General features: G+C 42.2%; 1 protein-coding gene across 3 annotated transcripts in view; it reads right to left on the bottom strand.

The window, feature by feature from the left end:
* The window catches only part of clmna (calmin a), a 39,615-nt gene extending 26,142 nt beyond the window's left edge, over nt 1-13,473 (bottom strand). For all 3 annotated transcript variants that reach the window (XM_085441306.1, XM_085441307.1, XM_085441308.1), the window contains exon 1: nt 13,120-13,473. In XM_085441306.1, coding sequence (XP_085297432.1) covers nt 13,120-13,204 — 85 coding nt within the window. In that variant the 5' untranslated portion in view covers nt 13,205-13,473. The remainder of the gene's footprint in view (nt 1-13,119) is intronic.
* Between the last annotated feature and the right edge of the window lie 1,709 nt (nt 13,474-15,182).

Below are 15,182 nucleotides of genomic sequence, written 5' to 3'. Positions count from 1 at the left end.
AAATATAATAATAACCACTGCAGCCAAGAAGAGTGCCTGACGAGCCCAGTTGTAAATAAGCTATTAAGACTCGACTGTACACCGTGTTCCTGTTTTCCTCCGAAAACAATTCAATTCAACAACAAGTTCCGTTGGAGCACCCTTTCAACGCCTCTCTCTGTCTCTTGCAAGAAAAGTTGACCCAGACAACAAAGTAAAGCTATTTTTTTATATATTGTATATATACACACACACACACACACACACGTGCACACTTACGTGCACACACGTACACACGTGCACACACGTACACACTTACGTGCACACACGTACACACTTACGTATGTGTGTACGTATGTGTACGTACACACATACACAAAGTTACGTTGAAACCAAGAACACCATTGTTTTTCTTGTGACATTACCAATAAGTCTGATGTGTCACATGGCCCTCTTCCTATTGAAAAAACAAAAGTTGTATCCAAGATGGCCGACTTCTAAATGGCCACCATGGTCACCACCCATCTTGAGGAGTTTGCCCCCTCACATATACTAATGTGCCACAAACAGGACTTTAATATCACCAACCATTCCCATGTTATTACAGTGTTTCCATATAAATGGCCCACCCTGTATATTGAACTTTAGCACATGTGCTTCTCATAATCTGCCTAAACTGGCATGGCTCTAACTCTGTTCCAACCCCATGATTTGTTCAGCGCGGTACCCTTCTTGTCTGTCCAGGAAAAGTTATTTCACAGTAATTCTTTTAATCGTTTTATCACCCAACCCTACCTGAAAGCACGCCCTTCACAGTGCAAAGGTCTCACCTTTGAATTCAGGTAACTGTGACTGTCTCACAGTAAACACACAGAAAAACAATCTGGATACTGATCTGAACAGAGTGTTTTGTTTTATCGCCCTATACAGAGGTCAACTCACAGCGGTGTGGAGAGTGCTTTCAGTCTGTTCTCGTAGTAAGGTAGCCATCTAAACAATTAGAGCACACACTCTGCTGTGCTCAAACGGATTGGTAATCCATGTCCATACTTTTATTATTGTGGGGTCTTTACATTGCCAAGTAAAGCGCCTTGAGGTGACTGTGGTTGTGATTTGGCGCTGTCTAAATAAAACTGAATTGTAAGATCTGTAACATCTGGTCCACATAACTTGGCCAACGGAACAACCCCTCCTTTTTTGTGGATGGAGGGAAAAAGGATTACAATGATGCAGACTCAACACAGCCCTGTATGCTAGCCAGCACCACTAGTGTCCATGATTGTTAATCAGTTATTAATCTCTTTGCTCATGTCTTTCACACTCACCAGTAAGCCAATATGCTCACACCCCCCCTTTCTGACGTGGCACGCTAGTCAAACAAAGAAATAGCCCCAGACTATTTTTTATGTGGTCACTGATGTTGGTGCACGAGTTGCACCTGTTCCTCTGCAAGCATCAATAAATCCTCAAGGAAGCCATTTATTAGGTTAATGTTTAAAAATGTTTCAGAGAACAACAAACGCTGCTGACACGACTGACTAAGCTTATCTCTCGTGTCATAGGATGAGAGGATAAAACTGACAGTGAGGATTGGTTTACAAATCAACATCAAATCACACGTGTTTGCCACAAACTTTTTACTTTTTAAGCTACTCACTGATATTAAAATGTGTTACAACTATTTTGTCAGATTTTATTTTTTATTTCAACATTTCTATAAGACTTGAGAATTTTATGTTCATCAACAACATCACCACATAATACTGGAGGCCCATATCATAACTTTTTTTTTTTTTTTTTTTTGGCCTGTCCCGTTTGGCTCTTTTGCATCAGAATTGTTGTCTAAAGGCAAAGAAAGATGCCCAACGGATTTACTTTACCAAACTGACCATCCCAGCCTTGCCGTAATGGTCCATTTGATTCACCTTTTATTGTTTATTTTATTTTCACTTACTGAATACGGGACAGACTTGACTGGGGGAAAGAAGGGGAGAAAGAAAGAGGGAAAGAGAAACAGCTGAGAAGAGGGACGGGGGAGAAGGGCAAAAGACAAAAACCAACAGAACGGGCAGAGAAAAAAAAATGCATATATCAATCACCTGGGTCACCTGCTGAGAAAGAAAAAAGAAAGCAAGCAGAAGAGAACAAGAGTAATAGAATAAACAACATCACAATGATATATGGGAATATGACAGTAAATACTAAATGTTAAACATTATTGTGCAGCACATAAGATCAACAGAACACAGTGTGCTTTGAGGTAGGAGCCAAAAAGGGTGTAGTTTGTGGGTGTGATCACCCGTGTGTACACCTGTGAGCATGGACGCGCTTGTTTTTTTTGTTTTTTTAAAAGGTTCCTTCATGTAATAATCTGCTAGAGGGTGTGGGGGGGCCACAGCCCCGTCCTCCAGGGCGTGAAGCAGGTGTGGAGGAGATCAAAACTCCAGACATCCAGAGGCCCCCAGAACACAAGAGACCAAGGAAGACCAACAGAGGGGCAGCTGCGCCACTGTCCCGGAAAGAGCTGAGGAGAGTCCCAGATGAGGGCTCACTCAGCAGCCGCGGAGCAGAAGCCCATATCATAACTGACATCATCAAGGCGTAAAGTTGTCCTCCTTCATGATTCCATCCACTTTGTGCTTTGAGCCATACAGCCTAAAACACTGCACAACCATCACCGTGCTTGACTGCTGGTGCAGTGTTTTTAGGCGTTAAAGCCTCACCTTTAACCCTCTTCACATTGTGGCCAAACAGCTCAGTCTTTGTCCTGTTTATTTATTAAACTTCTGATCATGACTTTAAATTAACACTAGCCATGGGCCTAAATGCTTGGTAATCCAGATTAAGAATATCAAGAAGCCATTATATTTTGTGCTTGTGTTGTACGCCATGTTGAAGACTCATATGAAGACATTTGTCTCTATAGCTGACGTCCTGTCCATTTGCTTGGCTAAGAGAATTTGCTACATCATTTTTTGATGCTGAAACCCAGGAGAAATGAGCAAACAAGATTCACGTTGTGGCACAGCCGAAGCTGCAAGAGTGGCAGATGACGAGCATGGAAGGGAAATGGAACAAACAAAATACAAATTCAGAATGTATGCACATGTTTGGCTCCTTTGTTCCCACAAGATCAAAATGAATCACAGTAAAGGTCTTGCTACAAAATATCTGGCATCCTAGGCAGAAAATTGTAATAAAAGCTGTGGAGACCCCACAAGTGTCCTTGGCCATTCCTGGTGAACAGAAATTGTTCAGCAGATTTGGTGCAGAACTATTTAGAGCAGAACATAGCAGAAGATGCGAGACAAGATAACATCAGCACAGATACTGTAAGATACTATATGCCTCACCATGTAGTGCTCAGAAGCAACCACCAAATTAAGAGTGGTCCTCGATGTGTCGTCCCATGAAGACAGCTGTCCATTGCTGAATGGTTGCTTACTTACAGAGCCAAACTTGAATCCAGATCTGCTCATTGTTCTTATTAGATGTAGAAACATAAAGTTGCCTTTCTGGCAGGTTCTTGTGACTCTCAGGTACACCGACAGTAAAAGGAATGAACACCTGTGCATTCTGAGGATGACGAGACTGGTGTTTGGGGTTACACCAAGCCCATTTGTGCTTGTGGCTAGGATTCAAAGACACCTAAAGCAATATGAAACATACAAACCACAAGTTGTGAATACAATAAGGGAGTCACTCTGTGTGGATGAATTCATTTCAAGTACACGCACGGTTGAAGAAGCACATCATAGAACAACAACTGCCAAACAAAACTGGCTGCTGCAGGTATGAAGCTCTGCAAATGGATGAGGAGAGCTCCGCAAACTACATGTTGGCACCTGAGACAAATGGAAAACCACTTAAAGTACTTGAATCAGTGTGGAGGCCAGAGACTAACGATTTTACCTTTGACCTTAAGGCACTAGTCAGGTTTTTAACAGAGAGGAAAGGAACTAAAGGAAGTGTTCTGCATTCCTCAACACGCACTTATGACTTTACCATTAGCATCATGTGCATTTCAAGAAATGGAAGTGGGAGAGGGGGCTCTCCTGGGATGAAGAATTGCCACCAGATCTGGCCCGAGAATGGAAACAGTGGTGTTCAGAACTCACTTATTCATACATCAGCTCACCAAACCAAGGTGGTACCAAACCAGCATGCAGCAAAATAATTATGAATTGGAACTACATGTGTTCTGTGAAGGGAGTGAGAAAGCATACAGTGCTGTGGCATATCTGCAAGCTAAAAAACAAGAAGGAGAAACAACAATGAGCTTAGTCGCATCTAAATCCATCCAAAAAATAAATAAAAAAATAAATAACAATGCTGCGTCCGGAGCTCATGGGAAGCCCTGACTGGATCAAGACTGGGAAACAACTTGATCATCTCATTGAAGACTGAGGAAAGCCAGATAAAATAAGATCACTTCACAATGGATTTGCAGTTCTGCACAAAGGTGGAAATCATTTGTCACAAACAGAGTGACCGACGTCCAGATGCTTACCAATTTATCTTCATGGTCACACATCCTGGGGAAGGTTAATCCAGCTGACCTTCCCACAAGAAGGCAAACAGCAAAGGCCCTGATACACAACCAGCTATGGTCGAATGGGCCAAGTGTCTTTGTATCAGAAGATCAGACACAGGAGGCTGAATGAACATTTCAGGTGAAGTGAAAGCAGAACATCATACAGTTTGCTGCCAATGACACCAACATCTGTGAACTAATACTGAAAATTAGAGCAAGCTGAAAAGCGTTCTCAGAGTGACAGCATGGATAAGAAGAAATTTCTGTCTGAGAAATCAGACAAACTCTGGGTTAGGCCCATGTGGACGATAGATGATTACAAATAAAAGTTGTTAATAATAACAACAACCAGTAATCATCCTGCTGTAACCCAGTTTCTCTAAGGCCGGGTTAATCGATTTGTTGATCAGTTACTGATTCGTGTACTAACAGGGACTTAATGTTTAATAATCCACATTTCAATGTTTTAGTCTTTTGTGAAGATATGGATACTATATTGTTCTTTCTTTGTGATTTCTTATGTTTAAGTCATTTGTTGACTTAAACATAGCTCCCAAACAGACAAAAAACAAACTAAAAGTTTTTTGTCTGTTTGGGAGCTGACACAGCCTCTAAGGGGATGGGGTTTTGGGGGGATAACAGGAGGATAGAAGCTGCAGAGAAGTGTGCAACTCTGCTTCAAAACAACAGCTTGTGATTAAATAACAACAACAACAACAACAATAATGTACACTTTATTGATCCCTGTGGGGAAATTACTCTCTGCATTTAACCCATTCACTCTGTGAAGCAGTGGGCGGACGCAAATCAGGCCCCGGGGAGCAGTGTGTAGGGACGGTACCTTGCTCAGGGGTACCTCAGGGTAGCCGTTCAGTGGATTTGAACCCCCGACCTTCCGATCATGGGGTGACCACGCTACCGAACCCTTGGGCCATCATACGAAATCAGAGGGTGATTCTGAACTGATATAAGAGCTGAACACAGTATAAACTGGCTCATGTCACCCTGTTTTAAACATCATCTAAATTCCAGCAAATTATACAAACCAGCCACTACTTCAACAAAGCTCGAACACTAGTTTTGATCAAAAACTGAGGCAATAGCTTCGAAATGAAGGATGCTTAAAGAAACGAGTGAAGCATCAAGAGATGGACCTCAGGTTGAATATGTGGAGAATTGAAAAGCGATCCCTGCTCAGTGGTTGGGTGGATGTTTTTCTGTTGCACTTACACCTCTTCAGTGAACACCCCCGGGGGCGGCAAGTCAACCTGAGAGCATAATCTCTTAGTAACAATGAGGCACATGGCTCATCACCATTTCTTTGGAGGCAGCTCTACTTCAGTGCATGTGTCCGTACCAGGCCATTTGTCAGGCTCCAGGGAATCATGTGCATGTCATAAAACCAGCTTTTCCAGGCCAATCACAGACTGCAGATGAAAACTGAGCAAAACCAGGCTTACATTACCCAGCACTTTATTTTTAGACAAGGAAGTGGGAATAAATGTTGAAAAGGAGCTTCTTCCAGACTTTCAGTGGTCATTCATTGTGTAATTACTATGTTAAACACAGCCATTAACAGGAGTAAGTTAAAGTAAGACTGGGCAAGATGAATTTTTGTTATAATTCACAGCTGGGCAAAAGGAGATTCCACTGAAAAAGCTTGTCTGTTTGGACAAATTAAAACCTGATGCTTTCCAGTCTACAGTAAATGTAAAGGGATATCACAATTTGCTATCTTTTAGAGTGAAGAATAATTTTGTTTCTGGTTAAAGTCTGCTACAGTTACAGATCAAAACTGTTCAGTAGTATTTACTAGGGATGCAACAGATTTGGTTTGATTATTTTACTTTGAGTAGTCCAAGTCTTCTTCTGAAAGTTCCTAAAATTGTTATGGAGTAGTTCATCATGGTAAAAATGGTCCCCCCAAAAAATAAATTATCGCATTCACAAGATTGTCAAAACACTTGACCTCTGACCTTGATCTTAAAGTCAAGGTCACTGAGACTTGAGCTCATCTGAGATCAATATTTTAAGGAGGAGAGAAATTGCTTCACTCTGCCCACCCGCCATCCCAATACTGTTAATTACGAGGTTCATAGGAAGGTTGAAATTATCATCATCATCGTGTCCTCTGGTCAGAACGCAAAATGAAACAGCCATCAATCTGTTGCAGTATATCTCGGTTTATTTCGTTATTATCAGTGATAGCTTAACTTAAGGGGACACCCACATGGACTGCTAACTCTCAGCTGCTGCCCCATGTGGGAGTGAAAAGAGTGAGCTGGTAGTGAGTGCAGTCTTTATATAATGTGTGCCAGGTGAGTTCCATTAAGGAACAAACTCCAGAGCCAATCAGTGGTGAGAAAGTAAAAGAGGAAGCAAAGTGGTCCTGGTGAGGCGAGGGAGCGTGAGGAAAGGGGCAAATGAAACAAGAATCTTTACAACAAACACACAATCAGGATTACAGTGCAGTAGCTCTGAGAAATCTGATAAAGTCACAATATTCTGATCTGTCTGTTCTTATTGCAGCCAACTGTCCAGCCACGCACAGCTCTTGGTAATGTGTAAAGATATACTGTGATACTTTGCTATCCTCTGAATTGAAGAAACCTTCTTAACATGAATGATATACAACCACCGTGGAGTTTTCATGAAAGCAGGAAAGATTTTTTCTTCAAAGTTATGCAACCTCACAGATTTGCATCCTGTTTTGCCTTTTAGAGCAAAAGATCCCTGCACCTTTCCACTTTCGCTTTACCAAGCCAGTGCTCTTTAATAATCTTTAAAAGATTCTGTTCAACACAACAGAGAGGATTACTCGAACTTGAACTCTATTGACCTGTAATAAATATCCAAAAATCCATTTATAGACTTTCTTGGGCAAAAGCACAATGATCAAATTTCATTTCCTGACTTATGTGCTAGGATTTCATTTCAGCTCAGTGTAAAGTCAATGGTAAATCGACTGGTTCTTATATAGCACTGTTCTACTTTACCTGAGCCTCCAAGCACTTTATACAGCATGACATAATTGACCCATTCATACGAGCCCTTTGTTTCTATATTGAAATACTTTAACGCTCACACTCAGATGAATGTATCGGAGAGCAACTTGCCCAAGGTTATATATTAGATTATAGACTGAAGCAGTTAGGGATTGAACCACCAACCTTTCACTCAGTAGATGCCCTGCTCAGCCTCCTGAACTACAGCTAATCTTCTGTCTTTTGCTGCTCTCTGTTCTGTTTCACTGTGTGTCTTTGAGCTGAAGCTTAACTGAATTGCCCTTTGGATGTTTTCAAATGTATATTTCAGTCAGCAGGCCTATTTTTCTGGAGATTCTTATGTGTTTGTGGAATGTAGTACATAAAATAGTACATTTACAAAACGGATGCAAGGCTGTATACACGAGTGTTAGAGCAGTGTAATGAAATGATGTGCACTTTGTTAATTACAAAGATTTTCCCATTGTTGGCTCAGGGAGAAGCTTGTATGTGAATACAGCACAAGCTTTAAAGTTGACTGGTTGTTATGCTGTGTGTCCAATGTGCACACACAGAGGAGGAGTCTATTACTCTATAAGTTTCAGGCTAGAGAGTGTTTGTGCAGTGAAAGCTTTTTTACTGTATCAAGGCGAAATCTGAAGTCTATACATGCCTTGCCCGCAGGAAATGCAAACAAGAATGAACTCAAAAGACGAGACCTTTGTTCACCTCCAGGATCCTCAAGCAGTGAGTGTATGGAGACTCGAGCCGGTCTTATGGTCGAGCAGTGAGAGTGTGTCCCTGTCCGTCTGCCTGCAGTGAGCTCTGTTCTCACATAGAGGCAATGCACAAAGTATGTGCTACAACTGGTGTCTGGGCCGCTCTGCTTGTGTTGTTGTTGGTCCCTGAGCCGACCACGGAAGAGAGCAAGGTTCTAACATACAAAGAGCTGAAGTGTTAAAAACAATGAAAAGAGTCACTGCAGTTACTGACTGTGCTTTTGATGCTTTATTTTTTGATCTCTGAAGTTTTTGTTGTTGTTGTTTTTTTTCCACAGTTCTCCTGTTCCCAGTGAACTCTGTTATTGCTTCCTGCTGCATTCTGACCCACTTGTCAAGCAATAAACATCAGCAGTCGCACACTTCGTCCACTTCCAGTGACGCACAGTCAGGATCTTGGAGGGCTGCGCAGCAGCACGTCTGGCGTGGGTGAACCCCACGTTTGCTTGGTTGTTGTTTGTTTGTTTGTTTTTTTCAGGGTTACCAAAGCATGTGCAAACCCAGATTAGATTTTAAAAGTGTGTAACCATGTTAAATTGATTCTGAGCATGCAGACTCACTGAAGGAAAAGCTGCCGGTACTGGAAGCTCTCTGGTTGCTGTTAGTAGTCTGAGTAGTATTATGTGACTTTGAGGTAAACCAGGTTTTGGTTTCCTGCAGAGCAAAAGACAAACGTTTAAACTGTCCAAAGTCAAACACTATCAGACAAAAGAAAACATTTAAATTTATATGCAGTTCTAGTCTGACTGTAAATAGTAATGCATAGATCACAGGCCTGTACTATGAATCAACATTGGTGGTTATCATGGTAATTTCATGTTTAACTCTCAGTGTTATGAACAGGGTTGCTTTCCGACTGTGGTACATTATAATATCTTTTATTGCACACCCAATCTGCTTACGCTTGTAGGCTATGCTTGGGTATAATCATTTCGTGTATAAAAATCACAGCCTACTGACCAGTCAGTTCTCTTGAAAACAACGAGGATCAGTACAGGATCCCATGGACCTGAGTACACAGACAATATGAGGGTCTATAGGGGGGGTGGGGAACTCCAGGCCTCGAGGGCCGGTGTCCTGCAGGTTTTAGATGTGTCCTTGATCCAACACAGCTGATTCAAATGGCTAAATGACCTCCTCAACATGTCTTGAAGTTCTCCAGAGGCCTGCTAATGAACTAATCATGTGATTCAGGTGTGTGGACTCACGGTGATATCTAAAACCTGCAGGACACCGGCCCTCGAGGCCTGGAGTTCTCACCCCTGGTCTATAATGTCTTGGGACACATTAAAATGGTACGCCTCAATAAGAAATACAATGATGCATTTAGAAATCTGAGTATTGTTCAATATTCGTTTTTTCCACCATTTAATTAAAAAAAAATTGAGTTCTGATGTACGTTTAATATTCATTACACATGAATAGCAATATACCAACATTTCTTATGTAATATATCTTTGTTTAACTTTTGTGATTATATCTTATATTAATAGATTATATCTATCTCTCATGAAAATCACAAAACCACTATTCTTTATTTTTCTTCATTATTTTTATTAATATTAATTATTGTTATTATTATTATTATTATCCACGTTTATTAAGTTCCAGTACATTTCTGTTTAAACTGTATAAATACTGTGCACCTCTCTCTACCTCAGTACAGATGATGGCAATAATGGGGAAGGCTGCAAAGTTGACAGTTGTCCAGATGATGACTATCGGCACCTTCCATGAACAAGGAAAGCCAAAAGAAGGTCATTGCTGTTTACAGAATGCTTTATCAAAGCATATTTAAGTAAAGTTGACTGGAAGGAAAAAAATCTATCAGGGAAAAAGTGCAGAAGCAACAGTGATGACCACAGCTCTGAGAGAAGTGTCACCAAAACTCTACTCAAGAACTTCAGAAGGAGTAACTGAGGCTAGTCTAGAGCATCAGGAGACAGCAATCAAATACATTTTCGAGAACTCATCCTTTATGCTTTCTTAGACTTGCCAACTTTCTTTGACAGAGATTGATACTTACTTTTCCCCCAAAATAATTTCCTGACATCAAGCAGACCACAGAAAAAGCCATGAGGATATAGTTCAGCATGTGTTTGAAGGAAAGGGTCAAATAGAGAACATATAGTGGGACTCGTGCTGTTATCAAAAAGGAACACCTGTGACAACTGTGCAAAGATTAGAAGTGTTCTGACCCATGATATGAGTGGAAACAACCTGAAAAATAAACTCTGGTCATCGTGGGATAAATGTAAAGGAATGTGAATACAGCTCTGTAGACAGTCCTGTACATTTAAATGAAATCACACTCATAGCAAATGAATTTTTCACAAGGATTCAGCACATCATAATCAAGTTTAGAATCATCCCGTGTTTATGGTATAAACTAGCAGAAAGTAATTCTTTAGTAATGTGTTACTTGAATGCAAACCAGCAATGTTAACTGTACTCAGAAAGAAACCTACATCCCAGTGAGCTGTGTGGGATGTGTGGGAACGTTCAATATTGTTATGCACAGAGAGCTGCTCTCTCTCGTTCTCCCTCTCATTTTGTGTTATGTAACAACCTCCAGGCCATTGTTTTAAAGTGATAGCTGCTCATCGAGCTTTCGTGCAGAGAAGAGGGACAAAAGTGTGAAACTGGCGCATTTTAAGAAGGTGGAATTGACATGTCCATGTTCATGGGAAAAGCTTTGTTTAAAACCATATAGGAATGAATGGCTGAGAATGTGCGGGCTTCTCATTAGAGCACATGCTCCCGTAGAGACAGCAGGGCTTGGGTTTATGAGCCGGACACATGACTACACTCCCTCCGTCGCTTTGAGTCTAGATTGTACCAAACCATGATTAAATCATTTTGAATCCTCTCACAACATTCCAGTAAGATTCATACCTGTGCCTTCATTTTCTTTCATGATTTCTTGGTGGATTTGCTAGTATGCTGTGCAATAATATTCTGTGTCTGTTTTCTTTCCTTACAAAAACCTGAGTATACCTGAGTAAATACCTCAGGCAGCAGAAACCAGAGAAAGAAGAGGAGGAACAGGCCCCTGAACAGTATGTACTACCGGCAGATAGAGGAAGTGGCTGATATCCAGAAATCCTACCAGTGGCTGAACAAACCTGAACTGAAAGACCTAGGCACTAATCATAGCAGCACAAGAACAAGCTCCAAGTACAAGATCAATAGAGGCTGGGGTCTACAACACCAGGTAAGGCCCAGGTGCAGGCTGTGTAAAGATGCCCCAGAGACAATCCAGCACATAACAGCAGGGTGCAAGATGCTAGCAGGCAAGGCATACATGGAACACATTAACCAAGTGGCCTGCACAGTGTACAGGAACATCCATACAGAGTATGGTCTGGAAGTCCCGAGGTCAAAATGGGAAACGCCGCAGGTGGTTGAGAATGACCGAACATAGATGTGTGTGTCAAAATAACAAAACACACCTTTCTGATCATGTTGCATAACCTGGTTTCATTTAACATGTTTGGCTCTTATTCAGGTTGATTGGCAGCTAAATAAGAGATTTTCAGTGACTGCAGTGGAATTAAACATCTAAAGATGTTTTCACTGTTCAACAGTGGTGTTAAATTACTTAAAATCCACAGCAGGCTTTGCTTTTTCACATGTGCTCTGCTTCTGGAGAAGAGGCAGAGAGAGCCATTCTTACACCCACAGGAGTGAAAAATAGAATGTAATGCACCTACACATGCAGAAGAGCTGTCTGTAAGAATCAATCCACAACATGTTAGCTCACACATTCATGCCCCCCTTCTTATAATAAAAACCACAACATTGCTTTCTCTGAGGAGTATTTAGGGAAATTATGAAAACTGTTATGTTACTTTTTTTGCTTTATGTGTGACATGAAAAACAATCTTAAGACAACTCACATTTTAATACTGGCTTTTAAGCACACTCCAATTAAAGAAGCGTTATAACTTATTAGACAAGAACACATAGATGTTTGCTTGAAAAGCTGGCTCTAATACATACTGAGGAAGTCAGGACGCCTCAACCTGAGCTGCAGGTTCATATCCGGATGCCTCCCCACATTTCTGCAGGAGCATTATAGGCCAATACAAAAGTCATTCAGACAGCAACAGCAGTACTTTCCCAGTGATGACATACAAGTGTCCACACTAGTGCACTCTGATTTAGTGGAAGTTATTTTTTCTCTGGAAGTGAACCTGGTCTAATCAACTACTGGGATTGGATGGTTTTAGAAAATGAACACACACACACACACACACACACACACACACACACACACACACACACACACACAGAGAGAGAGAGAGAGAGTGAGAGAGAGAGAGAGAGAGAGAGAGAGAGAGGGGGGGGGGGGGTTACTGTGTGACCACTTCAGTGATTCTATGTTGGATTCAAATAATAGACAAATAATTCAAATAAGTAGACCAACAATAGAATAACTAATTACTGCAGCTCTATGATCATTCCCTTTTTAAAATAATCTTTAGTGTACTAGTCTTGAAAAGAGTATACCTATCAGGGACCGCATACGTCGAGTACACTGAAAGTGCACTTCAGTAAATAAAAGCCTCCACACAGCAGATCACCGGGTCACTGAGTCTGTGAGGCTCCTGGGCGCACAGTGTGGAACAAAGCGTTTGTGAGCTCCGTTTGGAAAGTTTGGAACCTTCGTGCTGCAAGTGAAAGCAGCCAAATACAACAAAAGAAAAGTTCCCCACATCAGAATAAAACGATCTTCTACGCAACTGAGTTCCTGGGCACTGTGCACTCTGCTGGTGCATGCGTGGCCAGGCCATCCGCACTGTTCTGTGGACTCAAACTACAGTAGCGGAGATGTTCCTACCTTGCAGGTTCTGCACTCGGATATCGCTGATTTGTCCGATAAATTCTTCCCTCTCGAACCAGTCTCCCCAGCCGTGTCCGGCCATCTGGAGCCGCGGTGAGTTCAGAATTCCCGGACAGGAATGCTGGAAAAGCTCCCCGGCTAAGAACGAGAAGCTGCTGCTGCACCGGGCTGCCTATTGTCCGTCCGTCCGAGCGGAATCCACCACGGCGGTGTGTCAATCAGTGGAAGCACATAGCAGCTGCTCACTGCCGCAGGCTTCCGTCAAAGCAGCGTTGAAGCGACTCACGTCCACAAGCATGTGGGAGGCCAGCGGGCAGCAGAGGAGGAAGAAGCTGCAGCACCTGGTTGGTATTTTCGAGGTGGGATGGAGCTGCGCCAGAGCCCGCCCACCCGCTCTCGCTCGCTCTCCCTCTCTCGCTTTGTACACATACACAGGTTCCTCCAAGTGGTGGAAAATAACTGATGGCAGAACCTGATTTCCCTTTTTCCCTCTTTTTCCTTTTTTCCCTTTACCCCTTCTTTTCCCTTTTCGTTGGGGGGGGGGGATGACTTTTACAGCTCACTGCTACACAGGAGTTTATCTTTGCATAATTTCATTTTAAATTGGGAAAAACATTAAAATGAAGTCTTTTACTCAGTAAAAAGTTATACAGTAACCCTGCTTAAATAGCTTAATAATGCATCAGCTGTACTGAGTAAGTACACATGCACATTATGCAGAATGCTACTTTTCAGCATCACAAACATTATTTGATCATCGCAGGTGCTGATGAATAAATTACTTATAAATTACTGACTAGCTTGTGTGACACTGTGAGGTCTCTCGGTGCTTCCTCATTTGGGGAGCCTGGAGAGAGTCAGACACTGCATACACTACTGAATTCATCGATTTTTATGGTTATTTTAGCTTTACTATGTTTAACTTTTGAAAAAAAAATATATCATGTGTGGCCTCCTGATCTGTCCTTCCACTGAGCCAGGCTGTGACACTTGATCTACAGGGTGGGCCATTTATATGGATACACCGTAATAAAATGGGAATGGTTGGTGATATTAAAGTCCTGTTTGTGGCACATTAATATATGTGAGGGGGCAAACTCCTGAAGATGGGTGGTGACCATGGTGGCCATTTAGAAGTCGGCCATCTTGGATACAACTTTTGTTTTTTCAATAGGAAGAGGGCCATGTGACACATCAAACTTATTGGTAATGTCACAAGAAAAACAATGGTGTGCTTGGTTTCAACGTAGCTTTATTCTTTCATGAGTTTTTTACAAGTTTCTCCTTGTTCACAGCCATTGACATATCAAAGAGGTTAACACGTGTCATGTTCGGAGACAATAAGACGCAGGGTTCTCAAGCACGAACCACTTTTATTGGCTTGTAGCAGCAGTGTACGTCGCTACATCAATTTCTGGAAAACACATATACACACCGGTCTCCTAGCGACCTCTAGTGGCTGCCCTCATGGTAGCCTTACTAGGACAACATAAACAGATTTCACAACATCTCCCCCTTTAACAAAAGTACTTTAAACATAAAACAGTGTTGTCAGAACGCAGGACATCACGGGGATAGACTACCCTCAGTCCTGATAAGGGATTATTCTGCCCTTAGAACATAGAAAGGAGATAGTCCTCAGTCTCTGAATCTGAGAGGTACTTTAATTTCCCGCCCCCTGGAAGTCACTCTCACAGGTGTGGTAGGGCGGAGAGGAGACCCCGGGACAGGGATTGGCGATGTCTGCCTTACTGGTGGTTCTTGGGAAGCGGCCGCCCCTTTAGTTGGAGTAGTCGGCGTAGCTGGAACAGTGCTCTGCTGCTGCTCCTCAGGATCAGCGGTGCCTGGGACAGGCTGAAGGTGTCGTCTGTTGCGGCGAGTCACGTTCCCATTCGCCATCTTCACCAAGTAGGATCTCGGCTCCTTAGACTTACTGATGACCTTGGCTGGAGTCGTCCACCCCTTTTCCCCGTCAAGCTTCACTACAACATCCTGGCCTGGGAGAAGCTCAGGAAGTGGACGAGCTGAATGTCTGCGGTTGTAGAAGAATCTGTAAGAGT

Source organism: Copadichromis virginalis, linkage group LG19, assembly GCF_057382275.1.
Source record: "Copadichromis virginalis isolate Kocher_CV1m ecotype Utaka linkage group LG19, C_Virginalis_male_GT1.1, whole genome shotgun sequence".
Lineage (NCBI taxonomy): Eukaryota > Metazoa > Chordata > Actinopteri > Cichliformes > Cichlidae > Copadichromis > Copadichromis virginalis.
The sequence above is the reverse complement of the archived record's forward strand: the minus strand, read 5'-3'. Positions and strand labels throughout refer to the sequence as shown.